Raw genomic sequence first — 26,369 nt, 5'->3', positions numbered from 1 at the left:
TTCACACACTCCCAAGTTTCTCTCATAGACAGACTTTAGTCCTTTTTGTTTCCTGTCTTTGAGGATTATTTATGACCATGCCGTATTTTAACCACTGCCAATTTTTCTCTTTATCTCTGTGTGTGTGTTCGTATGTGTGTGTGTGTTTGTGGCCTATCAGCTCCTCAATGCCAACCTGGGGAAGCTGACAGCCAAGTTTGAGAAAGCCACTGCAGACAAGCTCAAGTGCCAACAGGATGCAGAATCAACCGCTCTGACCATTTCTTTGGCCAACCGTCTGGTGAGGAGGGGAACAGTGGTCTCACACAGAGCATCCTTTAACACTCACAGACACACACACACACACTTTCTTACACACTCCCTCTCTCATATATGATATCATATATTTGTGTACTTGTTTAGGGGTATTAATGGAAAGAATATTTGTTCAGCCCTTCCCTTCCCCATAAATGTCAATTTCCTTTCAATCATAACTCATTCAAATCAAAACACACAGACAGCACAGGCACTTGCAACAATCAGTTGAACCCTTACTTTACAGTGGTGCCACGATTCCCAGATATCCACGGACTGTTAATGTCCAAAAATAAACCTAAAAATTATACACAAAGAAGCTCAAAGTAATGTTAACAGATTCACATCTGTATCTGTATCTGGAGTCATCCAGGTGGTGGTTGTCTGTGCAGTGTGAAAGTGAACTGCTTCTATCCAAAGCAACAGGAATCTACATGATGAAGTTACACAGAAAATGGACTCACTTTGGCTGTAGTCTTCAGTTTGATAAACCAGTTTTCACCAGGGTTATTTTTAAGTGAGGAAAAAAGTTGTACTGATGTTGCACATCATGATCTCATATTTAAGCCAGGAACCTTTAAGACCTTTGAATTATTTAATATTATACTTAAAGTTAGGGACTGTCTCTACAATATCAATATCGCACAATGCAATTTTCCTACTTTTTAAGCTGCCTCTTTGAATATAAATCATGCAATTTGGTTAATGTAGGTGCATAGTTGAGATATTGTTCTAGAAATGTTAATTGTTTTGTATTTTGTATATTTTGAGACCGGCCAAAGTTAGACACACACCAATCGTGGGAAGACCATTTCCATTTTATGCTACTTCTACTCTACCTGTTGTTACTTAACAAAGCAATATTTTACCTTCACATTTATTTATTTGGATTTATTCTTTTGTCTCAAAGCAGATGAGTTACCATCCAAGCCACAGTAGCTGATATAGGTTTTACATGCAACCTGTACCTTCAGTATAAGATAGCTGCATTGCTTTAGATTAAACCACCCAATAGTAAAACTAGATTGAGTTGTAACATTAAAATACTGCTTACACATTAATATAAATATTGTTATGCTGTATTGTAACATTACACGTACAGAGGGGCATTAAACTGCATAATGGATACTTTAAATTTTCTCCTTTTTACTTACATTTTGTGTAGAATAGAAGATTTCACACAACTTCCAAATACGAGATGTGGATATCTTTGTAAAATAACATATTTAAGGGATAGTTCACCCACAAATTATAGACTTAAACACTTCATACAACCTTTCATCGGCATATTGGTGAGTAGTGAGTGATTTTCATTTTTGGATGAACTATCCCTTTAAGAAACTTGTATTTTTAGACACATATACAGTAAAGTACTACTGCATATACAGCTATTTTATCACTGCTTGTTATTTCAGCTGTCTATTCCATAGGTACACAGTATTTATGTCTGCACACATGCACTCACATATACAGCCTTCATAAATCCCTTCCTATCTGCCAGTGTGTAAATCTCCTGCTGACAGCAGCAATACAAAATTGGGTGTTGGTATTATAATCACAATTATTCAAAAGAAGCTTCCAAAGGGCCGACGAGAGCAAAACAAGAACGAGGGTTTGTACTCGTCTGCTAGTCAATCACTTAATATCAATGCAAATGCAGTGAACCTGCTCAAGTGTGCAGTGTTTCCACGATGTGCAGTGAAAAGCGAGAGTCTGTATCAAGGTGTGGGGCCTCTCAAGTTTAGAAGAGATAAGATATTAAGGTGAACTTTATTGATCCCTGGGGGGGAAATTGGATCATTGCTGCAGTAAGGAGGTGTTGGTACACGAGCAGGGAGGTGATCAGAGGATATGAAAACCTAATAAAAAAGGACTTGAAGGTAACAAGGACTTGTTGTTCTGGAGATTTTATTTTGTTCATGAGCGTGTGCATCGACGACAGCAGACGTAGATTAATTTAGATTTGATTTTACAGGATATTCCACTGGGAATGTGCTGCAGTGAAGTTAAAAAAGAAATCTCTTGGTCTGCGTTTCAGGTGGGAGGTCTGGTGTCGGAGAATGTTCGCTGGGCGGAGGCCGTCGAAGACTTCAAGAAACAGGAGAGGACTTTGTGCGGGGATGTCCTCATCATCACTGCCTTCATCTCCTACCTGGGATACTTCACCAAACATTACAGACTGCATCTCATGGACAACATGTGGAGGTCTTACTTCAGCCAGCTGAAGGTGAGAGGCCTAGTTTTTTATGCCCTGTTCACACTAATGCGGATATTTTGCCAAACGTTTGAGCCTCTCGTCCACACACATGGCCTTAAGTCACTAAAACATATTTATACAATAAAACTCAAGTATCCGTAACAATAACATCCCAGCTAATTTAGTAAATTCCCACTGTTGCCTCATGTAATGAGTATGCACCAGAAACAACAACAATGTCAAAGAGACCTACGATTATTTTAGGGCTTTAAAAAAACATGGTTGATGCTTTTCATCTGAATTAATGGGGCAACATTCATGAATGTGACATCCAGATTTCAACATGTATGATTGTTTGTATTAATTATGCTGGTGCATTCAGAGTACTGTGTTACAACAACAGTTAGAAGTAATAGTTAGAGCTACATAAATATAATTAATATTTTAAAATACCATGTGTATTCTTCAAGTAAGGGCAGGAAGGGCTCAGTAATCTACTTCTCATCAACACCTTTTTACCTGTCAGATATTCTTACTGAGTATTAATCCACAGGTGAAAATAGTCCCTAACAAAAGGAACTATTTTCTCCTTGACATGGAGGCTGCAGGAACTGTGATGATCAGCATTGCCTGTTTGTTTTCTCCCACAAGTGTGTGATGCTGGTGGAGGTTGTTGTAAAGAGAGCAGCACATTAATCAAGTTGAAGAAAGGCTCAGTTATCTTCTCTTTATTTTAGTCACACATCGAACAAAACCATCTCCACTGCAAACCTGCTGCTTGCTGCAATCACTGCTGTCGATCATGCTGAATGAAAGAACGTAAACAGGATCACTCCAGTTACAGATTGTATCACAATTGTCTATTTATCCGTGTAAAGGAAACTTTCCCATAGTTAGTCTGTCAGGCGTTGCCATCTCTGCACACAAGTCAATAACAGTCCAGACTGTTCTTGTGTGTAGTTCCTTAATGATGGAATAAGTTCCCAAATACTGTCAATTCCTCTCTGTCTTTATGGATCTCTTGAAGACTTGTGTGCCTAACTAGCACTTAGTGTGCACGTTCACTGCATTTCTTTACCTGATCTCTTACAATTTGGTTTGTGGAAGAGATGTAGCACAAATTCTCCTGTACTGGAGCTTCAGTGTTGTCACTTTAGATAAAAGTGTGTGTCAGGTCAGTAAATGCTTATGTCAAAGACACATTTAGCTTCACACTTTATTGTGTTTGAGGAGACTAACGCAGTGGCTGTTGTAAACATGCCTGGTTGGGATGGGCTGTTTGCTTGGCCTGTGGTGATGCTGGTTGCAGCTTTCTTTCTGAAACTATAAAAGTTACCTGCAGTAATTGAGCCGCAGCAAGTAAAGAGCTGCTGCAGGACTCAGTCCACAGAACCCTGAAGCCACAGCTGCTGCACAAAGAGCTGTTCACCTTCACTCAGTCCACAGAACCCTGAAGCCACAGCTGCTGCACAAAGAGCTGTTCACCTTCACTCAGTCCACAGAACCCTGAACTGGAGAATCAGCTGTTGTTGCGTCTGTCATGATTGGCAAAATCACTTACGTCGATGAGCCCCAGCCACCGTTGCTACAGAACATTGGCCGACTGTTTATTCAAAGTGTTTATTAAGTGTCCAAATTGCACCAATTCGACACTACACATGTGAAGTGTGAGCCGATAAGATGAACTGTTCTCGAGATCAGCGTACCACAAACAGACAGACTGAGATTTGTGGATTTAGTGGATAGAAGTTAAAAAGAAAACATGGATGTGGTCATGTATGACTGACTACCGTTGCTTCACTTTAAGATTTTAACAGTAATACACATGATTCAAACATCAATATCATCTGTCAGGTTCCCATCCCGGTGACCCCTGACCTGGACCCTCTGACCATGCTGACTGATAGCGCTGACATCGCCATATGGCAAAACGAGGGCCTGCCTGCTGACAGGATGTCCACTGAGAACGCAACCATTCTCACCACCTGCCAGCGCTGGCCCCTCATGGTGGACCCCCAGCTGCAGGGCATCAAGTGGATCAAAAACAAATATGGGGAGGACCTGCGTGTCGTCCGCATCGGACAGAAAGGGTAAGAGGCTTCACGGTTAAATGTGCACCTGTCACTTTTGGTAAAAGATTTTTGGGATACATGAATTCCTGCTGTTCTGCCCTGACAGATACCTGGATGCCATGGAAAGAGCACTGGCAGCAGGTGACGCGGTTCTGATAGAGAACTTGGAGGAAACAATGGATCCTGTTCTTGGACCTCTGTTGGGCAGAGAAACCATTAAGAAGGGCAGGTAAGCAGTTTTACAAAAGTTATTTATATTCTGAAACTTTCTGTTGGGTATTTGATGTCAGTATTGTTTTGGTACCCGGTGAAATGCGTCAGTATTATGGAAGTATTGAAAGTTTCATTTTTGATGTTTCCTTCACCCAAAAATCATCAATTCATCAAGTTTTACAAACAAAATCCAAGCTTGTTTAAAAAGCACTAATTGTAGTGAGAAAGTATGTTAAGAGATACAATATAACGAAAGGTTATAAAAGTTACCCTAACCCTATTTTTTCAAGTGTAATAATAAGTACCAATGCATTAACATTAATTTTAATGACTGTTTGCAGCACATCATTTAATAAGGTCAATTTCAAAAACTTTGAATTAAAAAACTATATTTTAAAATATAGATACATGGTTTATGCAATTTAAATCAAGACAAGTAAATTCACTTTACTTAAATTCTATGACTTAAAAAAGTATATATTTGTGAATATACCTTTGAAGGAGCCTTTCTATGTCTAGATAGAGAGAGGGTTCTCCTCCATAGAGTCAGCCCTGTTCCACCGCCATGTTTCTCCTGTAGCCCAGAATGGACAAAGCTGACATTTGCTCTAGAGACGGTCTTTCTTGTTACCTGATGTTATCTGTTGTTCTCCGACATGCGTGGATGCAATCTGCAACCTCACCGCTCAGTGCTGCTAAATCCTTCACACTGGTCCTTTAAAGATTCATGTGTTTGGGTGGAAACAGAAACAGGCAGAGATTAGTGATCGTGTTCTATCCTTAAATGGTGTCTGCTTTGGTATCATGGGAATCTTCACTTCTATTTTGCTGCTCTCACTTACCCACACAGGTACATAAAGATCGGAGACAAGGAGTGCGAGTACAACCCTAATTTCCGCCTCATCCTGCACACCAAGCTTGCCAGCCCTCATTACCAGCCGGAGCTGCAGGCCCAGTGCACACTGATAAATTTCACAGTGACCAGAGACGGTCTGGAGGACCAGCTGCTCGCCGCGGTGGTCAGCATGGAGAGACCTGACCTGGAAGAGCTGAAGGTAAGAATGTCAGCGGAGGCAGAGATATTTAATATTAACACTCAGGCCCAACAGTCCTCTTATGAAAGCACATTTAAATTCACTAGATCTGGATTTTCGTTTGGATCTGTATCAAATTTCACACACTCTTATATATCAGTCCCCTAAACATGCCTGTTTTTATTCATCAAATCCATGAATTATTTCCTGAGAAATCAATGAAAATGTTGAAAAATGCCCTATTTCACATTGGATCATTCATCCCCCAACCATCCACAAATCTTCAAGGTGATCGGTAGAGCAGTTTTTGTGTAATCCTGCTAAATAACAAACAAACACATGTAGACGGGAACTAGAAGCGGGGAGGTGATTCCTGACAGGCTAATACCCAGACTGCTGAGAGACAGCTTCTCCATAACAATTCACTATGACCTCTGTCATGTCACCTGCAGATTGTGGACCAAGATATGAAACTCTTGCTTTTCTCCACGTTTATAGAACAGGCTTGATTGAATTCCTAATGGGCCTTTTACTTTTTACTGCACAAAAACTAATGAGCTCAGTTTTCAACTGGAGTTAATGTTCACTGTGTTCACCACAGCATCTCTGCTCTGATCGTTCTGTGTGTGAGCCTGAATCAAGTTGATTGTCAGCGTTTGTGTGTCTGTGTGTGTGTGTGTGTGAAAGTGAAAAACAAATTCCTGGATCTGCTCCCTGATCTAGATCCGCACCAATAGTAAATGGATTCTTTCCTGCCTCATGCATCCTTCCACCAAGTTCCGTGGTAATCCGTCTCGTAGTTTATACACAATCCTGCCAACTAACAGACAGAGAAACAAAGCGAACACATAACCCTCGCTCGCGGAGGAAACTAGGAAAGTGTTTGTCTCACTCTCCAGGTGCTATCTGACAACAAACAAACATTCAGTGGAGTCTTTGAGTTCGTCTCTGAGCGTTTCTTTTGTGCAGGTGTAATTAAAAGAAACAGTCTGAGGAGTCACCGTGCCTGCAGAAGCAGGGCGCAGCACTCTCGCTCGTCATTATCCATCTTCCTACACAGCGGCAAGAAAACTCTACCTGTCTTTTCACATCACAGGAAGCTGCGTGTCCGGGCCCTTTGATTCCAAAACAATCAGCCGGTGCCTTTGATTAGCCGCAAACTAAGTGGATGTGTGATAATTATGGGGCTTTGGTTCCTACACCTAAGGAGACTGGGACCCCGGATGCCTGTGTGTCAGTGTGAGATTGTGTTTGTCTCTGTGTGTGCATGAGCGCAGGTGTTCAAGTGACATGTCTGTGTGGAACATAGAGTAATCTGGAAATGATATATTTCCATTTCAAATGTGCTTTTGACTTGTATTTTTAAATCGAATGCAGCTGCTATATGCTCCACCATGTTCAGTAGCTTTTTCTGCCACTAGACAAGAGGCAGGTGGGTTAATCGTAGCTCTGTTGCTGAAAACATCTTCATGCTGAGACTGAACTGGAGGTTGAGACTAAACCCAGACAGTAAAGTTTGGGACCATAAGACCAAAGCAATGAGCTGAAAGACAGTAAAACGCCTCAGACAGCTAAAGGGATCTGCAGCGTTGGGTTGTTCTTTATGGGTTTGTCCTTTCAGGTGATTTCACCTTACACCGACACTTAAAGCATTCTGTAAATACAGTTTAGTGCTCCATTGCTTTACAGCACAGAGAGTTGTGCAGACTCCCTCTCCATGAACAGAAGTAAAGCTTGCACAGGCAATGGCAAATATTAGAGCACATAAAGAAATAGTTTTTGTTGTTTCATATGGATTATTATGAGAAACTCACTTACTTACTGAGAACGCTGCTGCTTTTAAACTAGGGATAAACATTTCTTTTTCTTTTTCTAACCGATATCCAACACTTGTTAACCGATTAACCATTAACATAGAAATTTAAATCTTTATTTAATGGACGCTAAGTTACTGAATTTTTAACAAGGGGTTCATTTTTACATGTGTCATGTTTACATGTCACACACAAACACACACAAACACACACACACACACGACCCATCTGTCAAGATCAGCAGAAATGCAGTGCTCTCGTGGACCATCAACATATCCATAGTTCCATGTTCTTAGCATGCAGCTGTCAGTTTAACGTTCCACTTTAGCTGTGCGTGCTGCGACGGGCATGCAGCCGCTCCGATGAGAATGAGAGTAACCTCCATGTGAACACGTTCAGTTCAATCAACCCTCAGCAGACAGCTTTTCTACTGTGTTTCACTCAGAAATAGCAACATGTCCTCATGATATGGGGACAGTCTGGTCTGTTAACTGGGAGATCTCCAGCAGAGAAAGCCTGCTCAGATGCTCCAGATATCCAGGGATCAGTCAAAATTGTTAGTGTCGGTTAATGGTTAACCTTTTAATAATGAACATCCCTATTTTAAATTCACCATTACATTATTTGGTAATTCTGCAGAAGTACTGATGCTTTAAATGCTTCACGTAATGTTTGACAGTGGTAATCTGTATGTATCTTCCTGTTTTTATCATCAGCCATGATGTCCCAGTGAGCAAATCACTATTTCTGTTTTGAGAAACACTTTAGATTTTATGCAAAAGCCTTAAATAGAAAATTAAAATGCTCTCGTGACCTGGTTCAGTTTCCAGCGTCTTAGATTGTTTGATAATAGACAGTATCAAAGAAGAAAGTATTTATATTTGAATGTCATGGCTTGTAGCTTCCATGAAGAATCACCCATTCAGACAATAATCCATTAATCCCAAATAAAAAATCTAATTCACTTTGAAGCACTAACAATTTAACACTGTGTCACGGTCACCCTGGGTACTGTTCCTGTGACACTCTTCCATTTATCATCAAGCTCCAGGAATTGTGTAATTGTGTCTTGATGGTATCCTCAAGGGAGTTTCATCAGTTTTTTATCACTCTGGCACACTCATTTATGTTCACACATCCACATCCACCTCTCCAAAATCAAAGCAGAGGCGGTACGAGACGCTCTAAGATGTTTTCCTTTTAAATTGAAATGTGTCTTTGTTTTGCGTGGATCTTGACCCTTGACTGCAGGAGGAGAAAGCTGTTGTTCCACTCTTTGATCAGTGCCGCTGTCTCCAGCAGAAGCTAAAAGCTGTCATTGCTGGTCAGAGTTAATGGCTACAGCTCGGTACACTGTGTACAGTACATCAGATTCCTGACGGCTGTGCGACCAACTTCCAAGAAGTAACGAGCAGCAGGGAGTTACGATATCCACAGCACGGTCCACGGTGTGAATGTAAATGTTGGTAATTAAGCAAAGCTCCAGCGCCTAATGATGCCTCCCGCTCGTCTCTATCGACAATCTGCTCTTTTCATGTCAGATGTTTGAAACGGATTGGCCAATGGCGCTACTGTACCACAGCAATTAGACAGCACGTTGACACACTTCCACTGTTTCTTAAATGCGTCCCTTGTTAGTCGAGGGCCGCGGAGAATCAGAAAACCCTCTTCGTTCTCGTCTGGCTGACGGCGGTGTCTTTAAGAGATCAGAGCGGAAGATAATGTGGGAACTCTGTTAATGGGTCAGGAAGATTTACTCTAACACAGTGCTATTTGCATTTTGATGGCTTTCTGGAGGGCGCCCTTGTTTGCGTTGGGGCCTCTGCAGGCGACGCTTCATTCAGACCTGTAGGCCTCAATCCACAAATCAGCATGTTTAATAAACGGAGAGAGGGGGAGAAAAAAACACACCGAAACGCTGGAGTTATTTTCAGTCTAATGTCCCCTCAGCAAGTGAAATGTGATTTAATGAAGCTTGTTTAATTAGCATTTCACTGAGATCGGAGGGTGAGGGAAAAAAACAATATCTGGATACTCACTTATCATTTTAATTAACAGTGAAAGTTGAAGGTGGGTGGTGGGGGGCTGTGCACAATATCAAAACAGCAGAATGAAGCGCTGAATGGCTCTTTGTTGTCAGTAAACAACCCGGACTGATAACAATCGCCAGACTGATAGCGGAGCGCAAATTGGCTGTACCTGTTTATATTCTTTGAATGACTCGGTGTCATTATACCTCTTAATGAGGTGAGCGCTGCTCCTGAGCCGTAAGATGACTACTGGGTGAAAGAGCTCTCATTTAACCGAGCGAAAGACGGGCTAAGGAGCTTAAAATGTCAAGTTGCCTTTTTGGAGAGCGCACAGGGGGAATCAGTCCACAACCTTTTATCACAATAACTAACTCGTCTGGTGTCTCGTCCTCCCTGTCCTCATATGAGTGTGCTTGTGTGCATCCTTCTGCTTGTTTGTTCCGGCACCATTCTTGCGTGGGCATTCGGCGTTAATGAGAGCTAAAAGGCTGCACTTCCCAAAGTACCTTAAGTGGCACTCAGTAATCATTTGCCTAAAAAAGAATGATAGATGTAATATATCATTTTTATTCCAATTAGGGCATTCTGCTGACTGGCTAATTGTTTGTTTTTGCCAAGCAAGAGTAATTACAAGTACAATGTGCCGGCGGAAAGCAAATCTTTAAAAACGCACTCATTACTGCATCCAGTTGGGAATGTTTGAGCGTGGATGGCGTTTCCCCTCAGGAGTTCCGAGTCTGGGCAAGCAGAAGGTCACCACTGAGTCACACAGGCAAATGTCCTCAGTTAAATGTCCACCACTCAAACCAATTTTGTCCTTTTTGTCGTTGCTCAGAGCGCAGGCATGTCAGGTCTTTTCCTTAAAATGCCACAAATCACAGCAGTTCTGTTTCCCTTGTTCACTTTTGGCAGAGAAGTTTTAAAGTATGGAGAGAGTAATGATGCAAATACAGAGCATGAAAGATTTAACAAAGTAGAGGCTCAATTAGTTTTAACAATGGTGTAAAATACCTCTCATCACCGCAAAAGGAAATACTGTCATAAAAAGAGCAATTAAACAGTGTGATCTCCTAAACTATTTGCTCCCCTGGCGTGATTTAAACTATGTATGCCTTTTGTCATGGGAACATTATGCAGCAAGGACCAGGAACAGCTCCCCCCCCACACACATACACTCCCCGCAGCAACCTACCAGCTCCCCCGGTGATTACACAGGGGCAGGAACGTCTACAGCCAGAACGTTATTACCACCGCCTGTTTGGGATCACGCCACTCAAAAAACTGTCAACTATTATCAGTCGCCAAAAAGCCTGGAGTTGGCAAATCTCCCAACAGCCCACCGTCCCATAATTACAACAATTCAAAGGTCGCAGAGGCTTCTATTAAGGGAAACTTCAATAAAAGCAAAGTCATTATCGAGCAGAAACAAGAAGCTGCAACAGACTATAATGAAGGACAAAGCGGGATGAAGCAATAAAGAGAAGTAACCATGCCCTGTCGACTTTGTTCTCCAAACGCCTCTCAAACAGCGCTCTTTGAAAAAGTGAAAGTTTCTCTCAGTGAGAACAAAGACAGAAAAAAAAAAAGACTGGTTTGAGTTAAGCTTTATTAGACGACGGGGTGCACTAATCCATATGGTGAGGTGTGAGCAAAACCCTGTGACTGAGCTGCGTGTGTATGCGTGCTTATTCTGTCTGATGCCTGTAAAGGTTCATAATTAAACCCATAATGCCATGTATCAAATGATTCACTGTGTGTGTGTGTGTGTGGAGTTTTCCCATCAAAGCTCCTTCTCCTTTCCCTCGAATCGACGGTGTCATCACGCCGAGGGTTGGGTCGCTCGGCAGGTTTGATGTTGGCAACCAGACGGCAGCTGGCTAATCCAGCCCAGAGCGCTTCCTTTATGGGTCCAGATAGCCGATGCAAAGCATATTGATTAGTTCTGCCTTTGAGGTGCCCTTCAGTATTCATGTCCTCATATTGACCCACACCTTGAACATCCCCCTCCGCCTCAGATTATGATGATAAGGGCAGAAAAGAATCTGACAGCAAAGCATATGGTGTATGTGAGAAATCCTCTGACATGCAGAATCTGTCAAAGAGAAAGTTTTTGTGTGTTTCTGTGTTTCTTAGTCTGACCTGACGAAGCAGCAGAACAGCTTCAAGATCACCCTGAAGACGCTAGAGGACAACCTGCTGTCGCGTTTGTCTGCCGCTTCAGGAGATTTCCTGGGCGACACAGAACTGGTGGAAAACCTGGAGACAACGAAACGTACCGCCGCCGAGATCGAAGAAAAGGTACTCTTCTTTTTTTATTGTTACAACACCTTGTCTTGTGATCAGAACTTCCCTGCTCCCATCAAGGCTTCAGAGGACAGATCACAAGTTTCAGTGCAAGTATTTAGTGGATATTAGGAATCAATAAAATAGTGAGGAGATAACTTTGTGTTTCAGAGAAACTTAAAAACTCAAATACACATTGACTGTTACTGTAGATAGGGCACAATATATATATATATTATATATATATATCTCTTATCCTCTTGAGGGTTGCAGGGGGAGCGGCAGATGTTCGTTCTTAAGCATAATTGTGCGGGCGTTTGCTGGCAAAAACAGAAAAGTCTCATAATTATCGTGTTCCACGCAGTGTGGGAACATATTCTCAGGAACCGTGAAATTGAAATAGTTCTGCTCTTTACTGGAGGGTGTTTTATTGGATAGTGCACAATTTCATCATTAGCTGACTGATGAACCTTTTGTGTATGAATATGTGTACAGATGTGCGCTTGTGTCTGTGAGTGTGATTCCCTCTGTGTTTGCACTATCTTTACTGTAGGTGAAAGAAGCCAAGGTGACAGAGGCCAAAATCAATGAGGCTCGGGAGCACTACCGACCAGCAGCAGCACGGGCTTCCTTATTGTACTTCATAATGAACGACCTCAATAAAATCCACCCCATGTACCAGTTCTCTCTCAAGGTATACTGTCTATTGACCTGCCATGTTTCCTCCCCGCCTCACGGGCCCCCTGTGAGACCCCTCTTTACACTCACCCCTCTGTTTCTCCCCTCCCTTCTCCATTTGCTCACCATGTTTTATGCTCTTTGTCCTGCTTTTATTGTGTTTGTGGCTCCCTAATGTGGTTATGTAGAGGATAATGTCTTTCATATTGTCAGCCAGCGAGTGCTGAGAGGAGGCAGCCTGAGATATGGTTTGCAATCACTCCAGACTCTGCAGGTAGCGGCCCAGGCCCAAGTTATTTCCCAACGTAATCAAATGAAAACACATTCAGTGTTGATATACCTTTGACCTTCTGAATGAAATACAATGCATTACAGTATGTGTTCTTCACACCAGGTGAGAGCAAAGTGTGACAGCTAAATTGGCAAAAATGACACCGTGGTGCTCAGAGTAGAAGATAAAGACAATTATTCTATCACCTTAGTGACGTTTGTATTGACAGTCACTCTAACATCTTTTAAAGAATTCAGTTAGACTACAACTTTGATTAGTGCCTTTGATCAGTAGTGTTTGTCGCCCTCATACCTGCACTGCTTGATATGTTGAAGAAATTGAAGTAATCACCAGCTGAGCCTGGTCACAAGTCCAACCATATAAACTGAGTTTCTCCAAACAACCCAAACTTTCTCTGTTAACACCCTGTACACGTCAGGAGCTCACAGTTTACATTAGACAGAGCCACGGCTTCAAGGACAAATCCCATGAAAAGACCAAAACCAACAGTTTGTTAATCCTTCTCTCAAAACTCTGACTTCCTTATGCTGCATCAGGCCTAACTGCATCATATCTATCATGTCGAATGACACTGACTAGACAATGTCCAACTTATAACTGAGCCACATTCAACACAACAGTTAGTTATTGATTCATGTCATTTGATTTATTCATCCATGTCCTGTAGAAAGTGACTCTCTTGTTGACAATACTGTGACTTTGTGTTGCGTGTCGATCCCCAGGCGTTCAGCGTGGTCTTCGAGAAAGCGGTCCTGAAGGCCGAGCAGGACGACGTTCTGAGCCAGCGGGTGTCCAACCTAATTGACAGCATCACCTCCTCAGTGTTCCAGTACACCACCAGGGGCCTGTTTGAGTGTGACAAGCTCACGTACATAGCTCAGCTCGCTTTCCAGGTAGGAAGGGAGGCCGGTTTCATCTTCTGCATGGTTTGTTTTTGAGAACAAGCCGGCCATTGAATCAGCTGCTCCTGAGACCAGAGGACCTGTCTGGATTTAATCAAGTGGAAAGGAAGTGCGGTGTGTGCTCGAAATGCAGCATCTCAAAGTCATCTATGTTTGTTGTGTCCCCAGATCCTTCTGATGGATAAAGAAATAAACCCTGTAGAGCTGGACTTCCTTCTGAGATACCCCGTCCAACCAGGTGTAACCTCACCAGTGGATTTCTTTTCCAACCACTCCTGGGGAGGGATCAAGGTACTGTGTTGCTGTGTTGTTGCCGCAACTAAAATGTAATGACTGTGGAGAGGAGCTGAGTTCTTGTTGTGACTCCCAGAGGTAGAATCAATTAAAATGTCGTCTAAGTGAGTGGTCAAACGAGAATTAGGCGATAGTGGATCCTCGGTGAAGTGGTGACAACAACTGTAGGGCTGAAGACAATTAATTGTTTGGACAAATGACAGAACATTTTCAATTATATTTTGTCTAAATAATATGATTGGCTGTCATACCTGTCTGTCATTAACCAACCGGCCTGCCTGCGTGCACTCTGCCCATGTTTTCATTGCACATGACCGGAGTCTTCAGCCGTTTAGCGGTTAGTGAGCCAGGCACGGAAAAGTCGTATCCTTGCCCTTGTCAGGCGGTTTGCTTTCATGTGTTCTGGGGGCGTGGTTTTGAGGGCTGATTGGAGGGGGTGGGATGTATCAGTTGCATCTTTTCAAAGTGTAGCCTACTTTTGCTAGTTTTTATCAGGATTACCAACCCTATCTTTAATACAGTTTATCCAAGAAACATATTTGAACTAACTACTCATCCCTCGTGTGATATTACATGTTGCAGCACAGCTAATGTTAAACAATTAAAATTATAATATACATATATATATATATAAAAATGATAATCTACAGTCAAATAGTGTTCTATTCCATATGAATTGGGCAAACTAAATTAACCGTAAATGGAATGAATGCAAAAATAATCAGTACAAAACTTTAGTGCTAACCTGTTAATTTAACCAAATAAAGCTTTTGGAATCCCATGTAGCTGCCCCTCAATGTTGAAATGTCAGAAAAATGGTCTCCAGTCGAAAAAAATGTAATTGACCCTTATGCCTTTTCGTCCACCCTATCATGTATGAGAGGCCTGACTGAAATCCACAATTTATTTTAGTTATTTTAGTACTTGGTTGCTCTACCCAGTGTGTGGAGTTGCCTCTTATGATGCAATTTGTGCAGCCCAGTCTCCCGGCAACAACTCTGCCTTAACTTGAAAACACACTTAAGGATTAATTGAAGTCTATTTTCTCCGTTTCACCCAAACCTCCGGTCTGACGGCACGTGATTCTCTGGGGCCCAGCTTTGCTCCACGACCCTGGTTCATTTTAAAAGCAGCCGAGCTCTGCGTACCCGTAATTCCTCTTAAAGGACAGACGTCTGGCAACGCAATGCTGTGAACGTCAAGCAGCAGAGGTTCCCTTGCTTGTCACATCAGTTTAGCAGCAAACTAAACCGAAGCAGTAGCGTGGTTTTTTTCCCCCCTCTCATGCTCATGAATTTTTCAATCTGTACCGCCTAGAATATTAACTTAACCTAAACTCCTCCGAGGATTCGGGGACGGCCTTTCTCCAACTGCTCTCGAACCACCGTGGATGTTTAAAGCACTGCTAATCAAATTGTGTCACTCGATTTTCTTATTGCAGTTGGCTACATAATCAGTTGGAAAGCTTTAACGGAGGAGAAGATCCTCTGAATGCTTGGCTCTCCTGAGGATATTAGCAGAGCAGGAATCCCATGAGACTGTGTGTGTTCTCCCCTCACGGGGGCCAAGAGGTTGCCAACCGCCTGCAGTAATTAGACAGACTGAGTTGAAGTGACAGACTGTGTGCCGGGCTATTTGGTCTCACTCCACCATGCCACCTCATTCTAAGTGGAGGTTGTGGGAGAGCTAAAAACTGCATACATTTCTTTCCGTGGCACCTTGTAGCCTACTCCATGTGTCTGCTGTGGGAGGGTTCCAGGACCCTTCTCGTCGATTATATAGTAGAGCAGACAGCTTGTAGTGTGTGTGTGTGTATACTTGCCACGGAGTATACCTGCTGGAGGCTGCACTGCATGACACTGCTGTTCTCCACAGCTGAGATAAGGTGTCTGTCAGCCGGGGAATCAAAATAACCCCCACTGGTTCTGCAACGGATGCATATTCAGTCCTCCCCACCCCCCACAACGTTCTGAAAGGGATCGTGTTTACTCAGCATTTCCATTTCAGAATAAATATTATTTATATAGGCATGAGGAGAGATAAACACTCCTGTCTAACTTTTTTCTGTCTCTTTTTCCCCTCCAACTTCTGCAAACAAAGTTAGTCATTTTTTGCTGTTTATTGCGAAATGGCTCTGAAGTGGTCAAAAAACTTGATCACACTGAAGCAGCACTTTAAAAGAAGATGTAGTCGTTTTTCCTGTATAAATCATTTTTCTTTTCCTCCACCACCAGGCCCTCTGCTGCTTGGAAGAGTTCAGAAACCTGGATCAAGACATCGAAGGTTCGGCCAAACGCTGGAGGAAGTTCGTGGAGGGCGAGTGTCCTGAAAAAGAGAAATTCCCCCAGGAGTGGAAGAACAAAAACTCGCTTCAGAGGCTATGCATGATGAGGGCTCTGAGGCCTGACCGCATGACGTACGCCGTCAGGTGAGAGGTGGAATCTGAGCTTGACGTTTGCTCTGTGATCTGTGAAGGATTTTACTGACCTGTGCTCCTCGTGAAAGGTTACAGGTCAAACTGTTTAACCTTAGACTTTAGAACCTGAGTTGAAAGAGCACCTGCTACAGACAAACAGAAATAACTGCAATTATACGACTTTCCAGGTACAATCAATGAGCCTCATTATTAAACAAGACGAGAAACAGCGCTCACCCTCTCTCTCGAAATGTCACCATGTGGGCACAGTGTTCACCTGGTACTTACATGCAATATCTTATCTGCATATTGAAATTCAGGAAATTATCAAATATTATACAGCCGATTTCAGACATGACCTCCAGAGGATGTCCACATATTTGGGTGCAGACTTTAAGGGTTCGCCTTTAAAACATGAACAAGGCAGCAGGGGATTCTCTGCTCAGACACATCACAACAGTACAGAAATCTGGGGTGGCGCAGCAGGCAGAGGCAGAACGTGACGTATGAATTCTCCGGAGATCACGTGTTTTTATTCGTAGCACATCAACACCAGCATCGGCCCTGATCACCAAAAGCTCCCCTGACATCTTTGTTTGTTTCTTCTACGTATATGAAGCCAATCCTGCTGAGGATTTCCTGTTGTGTTCAATTCAGACATTATCAAGTGTTTTTACTTAGGGGCTGCCTGGAGAAACTCCGGAGAAAGTCCAGAGCCCCTCACTCGTTCAATTGCGTTCTCACATACAGCCCCAAATGTCAGGCGGTTGTGATCCCATCGTAGCATGATGTCTAATGAGGACTTTTATGTTGATACATGATAATGTGTATAAAATGTGTAATAGTGCTTTGCATCTTAAAAAAAAAAATCTGCCAGCAAAGATTGAAATGTGTAAAAAAGTGTTGAGAAACTGAGTTGTCCCCCCTCCCCACAGAGATTTTGTCGAGGAGAAAATGGGAAACAAGTACGTGATTGGCAGATCCCTGGACTTCGCCATCTCCTTTGAAGAGTCTGGTCCAGCTACGCCCATGTTCTTCATCCTCTCTCCTGGAGTTGACCCTTTGAAGGATGTGGAGAAACATGGTAATACTCTCGCTTGTTTTATCTTTAATGAGCTGTAAAATTCAGCCTCGGAGTGTGTTCTGACTTTATCAGAGCCAACGTATAGCCGGTCTAGCTGTCGTTTCTTTATGTGGTGGGAACATGCAGGATTTACAAAAACCTGTTGAAAAGCAGTGCAATTACCTGCCTCCACCCTGATTTCCACTGTGATTCTGACTGCACGGGGAAGATAGTGCTGTGTGACTGTGCTGTGATATCAGCCATCTCTGCCGATGCACTACAGGCTCTGGATAGATTGAGGAGATTATACTAAAGGTCACAAATATATGAGACAACACCACTGGTGTATTAGGGGCAGTGAAAAGTAAATGTCATTGGTTTTAGAGTTACTTTACATTCTTATGAATTGTGCGGGTGGCAGCAGGATGTGCTGTTTGGATTTTTGACCAAAGAAATGCCAAAAGTCAAAGCTCTTGCACTGACCTGGAACCGGGCACCATCACTTTCATCTGCTGCAGAATAAGTCAGTGTCATTTGAATTCAGCTGGATGAACTATTCAGATTGCAGTTTACTGGAACTGAGAGGTTCCCAGTGTTTCTGCTTTAACCAAGTCCCTGAGCATTTTGCAATGTCAGTATTTCTCTATTCAAGTGATTCATCATCATAAATTCATGTCCTGTGGATGTATGATTTTCTTTGCATTTCTGTTTCTGCTTGAAAGTCCCTCTTAAACTAATGGATCCATACCATAGAGCCGTTTCAACAAATACAGCTGTTACCCAGAATGCACAGTTGTTTTTGAATATCTTAGAGGCGTCATCTTGACAGAGACAGGCAGCAGCAGGTGGTGAAATCCAACGTACACCTGCTGTAGACAGGCTGTCAACCCCAAACTGAAATTTACCATCCTCCTCCAATTTGATAAGAGGACACACTTCTCATGGAGCTGCCTGTAAGCTGTGTGATCATTGATTATCTGCACCCTCACTCTGACTGTAGTCAGTCACTTTAAGTAGAAAGGTTCAAGTAGTCAATTGCTGCAGATGTGGACAGAGCATGTTGATGGGGAGTAGCAGCACCCTGGACCAGGAAAAGGGGCTTTGCCATTATAGCTGGGACTATCGGGTTTCTCATTGGTATTAGGCTTCAATTAGATTTTCATTAGATAGATGGTGTGATTTTGTTTGCTCTGCAGGGAACTAATATCCCCGAGACAGACCTCCGCTATCTGCCTGCTTTCAGGTTGGAGTTTTAATGAAACCGACAAGTAATTGTACCGTTTGAATGGAATCTCAACGTGGACAAGGCTGAGCCACTGACCATCTGCTGGCTGGGAAGTCAAACACATACTGTTTCATTTGAAGACATTTGCTTCATTTGATTTCTTTCTGAGAATTAGATGAAAAGATCAATATCACTGTTATCTCAATGCAACTGGAGTTTGAAGCTTGTTAACTTTATTTAAAACTATGTGATGAATGTCCAAATGCATATCGGCCCTCATTCATGTAAGCGATTGCATCACTGCTCATAGCACCATGATATTAATGGTGCTGTTTCTGTTTTCCGTTCAATAGTCAGCTCAGAATTGGCGGTGTATTAAGTTGTGTTTAAAGCTAGATTTATTCAAGCCCTTTTTTATGGGATTGGTGGCTCAGCAGTCACCTTCCTGAAATAGAATCACCTCAAAATTTCCGCAGCAATGGCCCTGGAAAAGCTGGCAAGAGCAGGTTACAGTATTCAAATTTGCCCTTAAACAACTTTGCATGTTTTAAGTAGAAACAGGAAACCAGATGCTTTAATTCAACAAGCACTTCTTCACTGAGGCCTTGCAACATTAGAAAAGTTGAACTCTTTATTTGCTTTCCCAATCATAGTGACTCTTTGATGTCTTAGTGGCTACTTTATACATTATATAATAATAGGGCTGCGTGATTGGACCAAAGTCTCATATCCCAATAGAAATCATTTTGTATTTAGGTACCGATACATATACCCTTTCCTGACCAGGTACATTGAGGCCATGTCTTTGCAGCTGTAAGTAGCAATGGCAGCTGTTGCCTCCTTCCATCCTCATGACTCTTTGCCATATGTTGTGCTGCAGGCAAAAGCCTCTCGCAGCGTCAGAGTCTGAAGTTTGTTTTGAACACTCCACTACTTTTGTGTCTCTCATCCATAAGTCTCTCCCTACTGTTTGACATGAGTCTTGCGTAGATGGTACAAGAGGGTAGTGATGTTTTTCGTATGTTGAGGGGAACCGTTTAGACGATAGTTTGCAAAGTTCCGTTTTGTGGTCCATTTCAGACTTTTCACCCAAAACACATCCACGCAACAGAAGTAGCTTTAGGTATGAGGTTCTGCTTTTGTCTCGGCTCGTTGGAATCTTTCTCCTGTTGGGAATTACCTTGTTCTCTTTGCCTACCCAACTCTCAGTAGGAGAAATCATTTTCAATAATATTAAACAACAGTTTGAAGCCTATAGTTAACCAGCATGTCAGGAGGATATTCTCCTTGAAATGACACTTGTCTGTTTTGTTTCAGGGAAGAAGCTGGGCTTCACATTTGACAACAAGAACTTCCATAATGTTTCTCTGGGTCAAGGCCAGGAGGTCGTTGCTGAACAAGCCCTCACTTTGGCAGCTGAGAATGGCCATTGGGTCATATTACAGGTACAGTAATCCCACACTCATGCTCTACACACTGTACACAAAGAAAAACATATTTTACTGTGGTATTTAATCAAAAGCACAAAAAAATACATCTTACATCTTACAGTCACAATATAAATTCACAGTGGACAGAGAACACACACAACCTTATTTTGTTTTCACGGAAAGTTCCAACAATCATGTTGAGTAGATGCAATTATAGTTCGTAATATTTGAACAAAATACATAATATATAATTGTATACTGAAATATGATCCTCTGAACATTCTGAGAATGTCCTATGTAATAAACTCTAATTATCTCACACAAAAGGTGCCAAATCATAAAAAATACTTTTGCAATGAAAAGCGACAGATATTTTATTCACAAAAAACACTTATAACACGGTTAGGGAAATGAATGCAGGGTTCATTTATTGTCAAGGATTTTCTATTCAGGAGTGGCTTCAGGTGGCATTTCCTTTATCTGTGTGTGTTGTGAATGAGTCCGGTCGTATTATCACATTGTTCTTCATTGCATACTCAATGGGATGTTTGCTTTCTACCCAGGTTTGTCTGCATTAAAAAGTGAATTTAATTTTCTGCAGAAATGTCCTTACTGAAAGGGCTGCACCATTATACAGTACGATATCTACAGCCCCGGTGTCTGTTCTTCTCTTATCTGGAGGGCAAGGCTGGCGTTTGCATTTTAAGTGGAAACCTTGGTGGAATTTCAATAGGAAGTATTGACAGATATGAACCGCAGACTGGGCACTGCAGGACACCCTTTTCTTTGAATTTACACAGCTAGTAGAAGACAAAAAAAGATTGGGATGCCATCACTCTTTGCTTAAGACCCAGGATAGCACAGACAAGCAGATGTTTAATTACCTTTGCATAGGAATCCCGATCGATAGGCTTAAAAAGGCCTTGTCCCCCTAGCAACAAACCTCCCACTCGCTTTATCATCAGCTGTCCGTTTGTCTGCCTGCTGTGAGCCACCCCCGTGGCACTGGCAGGGGAGGGAGAGGAAACCAAAGGGGAGGGGAAGTATCATTCTCTCATTTTATTCTCAACAGTATTTTCTCCTGCTACAATGCTCCGTCTTGTCTCCTCTATTCCTCTTTCCAACCTTTCATTCCACCTCATGCAGCAACGTTCACACTGTAGCCATATCATTTTCTGCACTGCATCTACCTTTTTATCAATCCTCCTCCGTCCTCCCATGTTTCTGCTCACCTGCTACCCCTCCCTCCTTACCGTTTCATCTTGGCCCTCCTCCTGCCTATCACCCCCTTCCCTATCGTCCCTCAGTCCACCTTTACTGTCTTGCTGCCGGGCCCGGCTCCATCAGTGGAGGGCCAGGTCAATGGCAGGTTCCCATTCGTCGACGGGTAATTATGCGATAGAACAGCCGCTCTGGCTCAGATGGGCCTGTGAGACAGAGATGCAGAGAGTTTGAAAGCAGCCCATTGGGATGGAGGAGGGGGGGAGATAGAGAGGCAATCAATCGGACAGATTGGAGTTGAATATCACACATTGGCCAGGCAGTGGGAATCAAGTGGCCTAAGCTCACCAGCTTCTTCGAAGGTTTACTGCTAATGCCACCCCATCGCCGGTGGCAGAAAAGAATGTGAATAGAACAGAAAGCAGCAGAGACAGTTTGAAGAAAATGCTTCCTCGTCACTTTACTTTGTAAAGAAGAGCCAGATACCAGTGGTCGGCTTTTGAAACTGAAATGATTCATTAATTCCTCTGACATTGAGAGTTGGACAAGATTCACTTTAACTGTTGATGTAGAGACGACCCTTTTAATCAAGGATGAAAAGGATCAGTCAAAAAGGATGTTTTAAAGTATTGTAATCTTAAGCATCCACGAATTGTTAGCTGTGCATGTAACATTTAATAGATTCTTATTGGACATTCCTCATCAAAATGCACCGTGAGAGGTGTAATTTACTTCTCTATTTATGTTTCCATGTACACAGCAGAAATTGAAATGTTTTCTACCATAGTTGTGAATCTTTTGTGATGATTGTTACAGAGTTTCATTTGCATTCAAGACTCTCAAGAATTTCCGGTCCCCTGGATGCTCAAAATACCATTTCACTTTGCAACCAGATTTAATACTCGATCATCCTCTCCTCTGTTGTCTGCTACGTGTTTAAGTGTAATTACTGCATTGATACTGTTAAATATAAATTAAATGTACGACAGAGACCTAGATGACTATTAAGAGCAGTCCACCAAAATCTTACTTACTTACTTAAGCCCCTGCTCCACTGTTCGAAAAACCCACTAACACTCGCTATCATCTGGCTTTTGTCTGCAGTGGGAATGGATACAATCGGCGTTCACTCTCGGTATAGCGAGTTATAGCAAAGCAAGGTCATCAACAAAGTCTAGATCATCCAGCTGCATTGTGGTTGTCCACTTTGTGCTGCTGTGGTCTTCATTATCCAATAAATACCCAGATGGTAGAAGAGCGGGGCATCGTACGGACCTTTTCCTGACACCAATTGTTCACGGTGGATAACTCTGCGTGATGTCTCTCTGTAGCAGTTCCCATTTTGCTCGAGTCTCAGAGAAGTTTCCAGAGGGTGTTTCTGTCAACGATGTCATTTGCCGCCTTTTAGTCGATGGAGTTTATAGCTGAGACTGTTTCAGAGATTACTTGACTATGTTACAGAGGATTGCAATCTGGTCTACACATGAACTATTCTGCCGAAAGCGTGCTGGCTGGTCTCTTACCTGTGGTTTACCTTCCTCTACCAGGGTTGGAGTCTGTCATTCAGTTGTCTGTGTTTCCGTAGCAAAGATTTAGTTTCGTACAGGGAGCGGTTTCCTGACCCTACACCCAACCCTCTTTCTTCCTGCCAGGGCTTGGGAACAAGCATTGCCTCCAAAATTGAATCGTGTATTTGTATCCAGCATATTTAACCTGACCAGTTTTAAATATAGACTCAGCAGTCTGTTATGCTCTCGGCACTTCAGCCCCATTCATAGTATTTCGGCATCAGTCTGGAGTCTGAGGGCTTTTCCACTGCATGGCCGCCTCCTCAGTGCTGGAGCCCAGCTGTGCAGCTGTCCTCAGCGCTGCTCCTTGACAAATGTGCTTTTGCCTTCGAGAAAGAGAAATGTTTTGTGTGTGTATGTGCGCGCGCACCTGAATGTTTTTATATATTTGCTATTGTACAAGTCCTGTGTGTGACAGGCAGTTGAATGCGCCATTGTGCTTTTCCCTCAGGTTGTGTGATAGCAATGCATCAAAGACCTTGCCAGTGGTGGCTTCTAATGGGTTTTAGATTCAACTTTTATATTATTATGTAAATAGGTGACTCTTTGATGTAGTATCAGCGCTGTCATCACAGGGGCTGGAAGGCTCTTATCAAGAAGACGTTGAGGGAACAAAAAAATGTTTCACCTGAAAGTTAATTAAAAAGCCATAAAGTAGCGGCTGCTCCTCTGTCTTGTTTGTTGGTCTGTCAGCCTGTTGGTCTGTCTCTCTCACTCTGTTTGTTCTTCTCCCTCTTCTCCCCCTGCAGCCAGAGGATGAATGGTTTCATTACAGTGACAAGTTCTGAGGCAGTCTCTCACTTCTTCTGTTGGCTCCCTTTATTGCCAAAGTATTTACATGCCAAGAGGAAGGGCTGTACTGTGGCTTGATGAAAAAGCACTTGAATTTAGACTTTTAATTTGTATACCATTCATTATTCTCTAAGGCATCAGGGGGGAAACTTAACTTATCCCCTTCTCGGCTTCCAGCTCCTCCCGGACCTCTCTCTCACAGAATGTGAAACTTCTCTCCTCTTCTTTCTTTTATTCAATGACTCTCCCAAAAATGTGACGTTCCTCTCAGTGTCGTGTCCCATCGTTCGGAAAGAGGGCTAACTTCAGCCATCATAAGGAAGATTAAATATGGAGAGCAAAGGGAAATGAGAACGCAAAGAGGCTTATGAATTAATGACTGTAGTTATTAGTGCTGTAATTAGATTTAGGGAATGGGCAGCGCTGCATGGTGAGACGTGGGGGGGCATGGCTGACTCCTTATCATTCACAGGATATCCTGTAAGTGTCAGGACAGTTGAGATGGAAAATTGAGCTCATCCATGCTTGTGTGATAGTACAAGTCAGGTCCGCTGTCCTCGCCGCACCGAGAGATGAATGTGCAGAAAGTCAGCTGAAGTTACGCTGGAGAATGGTCGCTTCATGTCAGCAACCTAGAAATGGGTTTTTCAAGTGCTATGTACCATTTAATTTGGTGCCACATCAAAGTCACAGTGGAGAGAGGAGAATATGCAACATTTTAATTGCTCCTTTTTGCTAGTTGTCATTACAAAAATAAATTATACAGGCGATTCCAGCATCAATCATCTAATTAAGCTATTATGGTTTATCCATTAAAGCCCAGAATTTTCACAGATATCCAACAGAAAACATTATCTTAGTGAAGATTAGGTTTTCAACCCTCACAGTGGAAAATGATCTTGTCCCCGACCAATAACATGTCGTCATCTTCTTCCTCATCTCTGTCCCTGCTGACCCTGTTTCCTGTTCCTTTCCCTGCAGAACATCCACTTGGTGGCTAGCTGGCTGGGTTCGTTAGAGAAAATTCTGGAGCAGCACGCAGAGGGAAGCCACGAGGACTTCAGGGTGTTTGTTAGTGCTGAACCCTCCTCCACCCCCGAGGGCCACATCATCCCACAGGGCATCCTGGAGAACTCCATCAAGATCACCAATGAACCACCTACAGGCATGCATGCCAACCTGCACAAGGCTCTAGACAACTTCAACCAGGTAAAAGTCCAGGAGGCAATCTGAGAATAATAACCTCATCAGTGGTGGAAAATAACTAAATATTGTACGTACAGTTTGAGGTACCACCACACTAATGTTTTCCATACTTACTTTGTAACATTATTCTAATGAAATACAACATGAGGTCATAAAATAAGATGCCTGGTTAAAGGATGAACTGCCTAACAGCATAAAAATTGATTAAAGCCAATCAATATTTTACATTAACAGTCAATCAGATGACGATTTGTAATCTGAAAGGTGTTACAAGGGGATTGGTAAAAAGCAAACAGAGCTTAAAGTTGCCAATTTGTAGAAATGCAGCATGTAGCAGATGGTTGCAGTCACCTTTCTCACCTTGGAATTGCTGCTGACCCATAGAGGACAGATGTGAATGTAGCACATGCTAACGTCAAAAGATAGTGTTGTTACAGTCTGTGGGAACATGGAGGTTTAACATGAAGACGGATAGATGGATGTTATCAGTGAGTGGCCAAAGAGTGTCATGCTGCTGGTCTGTCCTACAGGCGTCCTAGTCAGAATGGACCGGAGCGCTGCAGTGGACTCTCCTTGCTTTTCTTTACCTTATCACTTCCTCCTCTCTATCTGAGCATTACCATTACCCCAGTGCTTCTCTGCCAATGCATCTTCCTCTGCACCATTACCTGAGTGCTCGGCCCCCCCAGTCCATTTCCACGATTCTTAGTTTGCCGATGTCTATCTGCCTGATAAGTACTTCGTGCTTGTGAGCCTTGCTGTATGCAGGGCCTAAGGGAGGTCTGCTGAGGCAAGTATGGAGGGAGTATTCCAGTCATGTGTGCTCAGTGAAAGCTAATCAATGTAAGGCTAACTCTCTGTAATAGCCCACCCGCATGGCCAAAGCCAGCGCTAAGCCAGAGAAATGACAGTTTCTTTCCTCTTGACCTTTTCACTGGGAGATGCGTACAGCTACACTGCCTATTTCCATTCTCGGAAGCCTGTAAGATGGAGTCCGGGTGGGCTGATGTTAATGTCTAGCACAGTGGTTTCGGTTTTTACTGAGATAACAGTTTTATAACACTGTTGTTGCTGTTACGGATTTGCAATTCTTGGTTTGTGGAAACTGATCAATTCACTGTATCTGTCCAATTGTCACGTTGTTCAGACTCACGCACACCTAGAAGCTAATCTCTTAACCTATGTAAGTTTATTGATATTAAAGTGTTTCTTTCAGTGCGTGTTCATGCATGTGTTTGGTCATGTGTCTCTCTGCAATCTGACTGCATGTCGTTTCTCTCCAGTCCAGGTCATGAATAGAAAGGCTATGCATCTCTTTCAGCTGTTTTGAGCAGAGGAGTACTGT

General features: G+C 42.7%; 1 protein-coding gene across 1 annotated transcript in view; it reads left to right on the top strand.

Annotated features, from left to right (window-relative positions):
• Positions 1-26,369, top strand: part of LOC118100907 (dynein axonemal heavy chain 9) — a 130,459-nt gene that overhangs the window by 89,815 nt on the left and 14,275 nt on the right. Inside the window, 13 exon segments of the mRNA XM_047338422.1 lie at positions 161-280; positions 2,333-2,521; positions 4,346-4,581; positions 4,670-4,792; positions 5,627-5,831; positions 11,788-11,952; positions 12,491-12,631; positions 13,630-13,800; positions 13,978-14,100; positions 16,338-16,531; positions 17,455-17,603; positions 20,125-20,252; positions 24,800-25,027. Coding sequence (XP_047194378.1) covers positions 161-280; positions 2,333-2,521; positions 4,346-4,581; positions 4,670-4,792; positions 5,627-5,831; positions 11,788-11,952; positions 12,491-12,631; positions 13,630-13,800; positions 13,978-14,100; positions 16,338-16,531; positions 17,455-17,603; positions 20,125-20,252; positions 24,800-25,027 — 2,172 coding nt within the window.

Source organism: Hippoglossus stenolepis, chromosome 21 (genome assembly GCF_022539355.2).
Source record: "Hippoglossus stenolepis isolate QCI-W04-F060 chromosome 21, HSTE1.2, whole genome shotgun sequence".
NCBI classification, from domain to species: domain Eukaryota; kingdom Metazoa; phylum Chordata; class Actinopteri; order Pleuronectiformes; family Pleuronectidae; genus Hippoglossus; species Hippoglossus stenolepis.
This window is presented reverse-complemented; position numbering and strand designations above follow the sequence as displayed.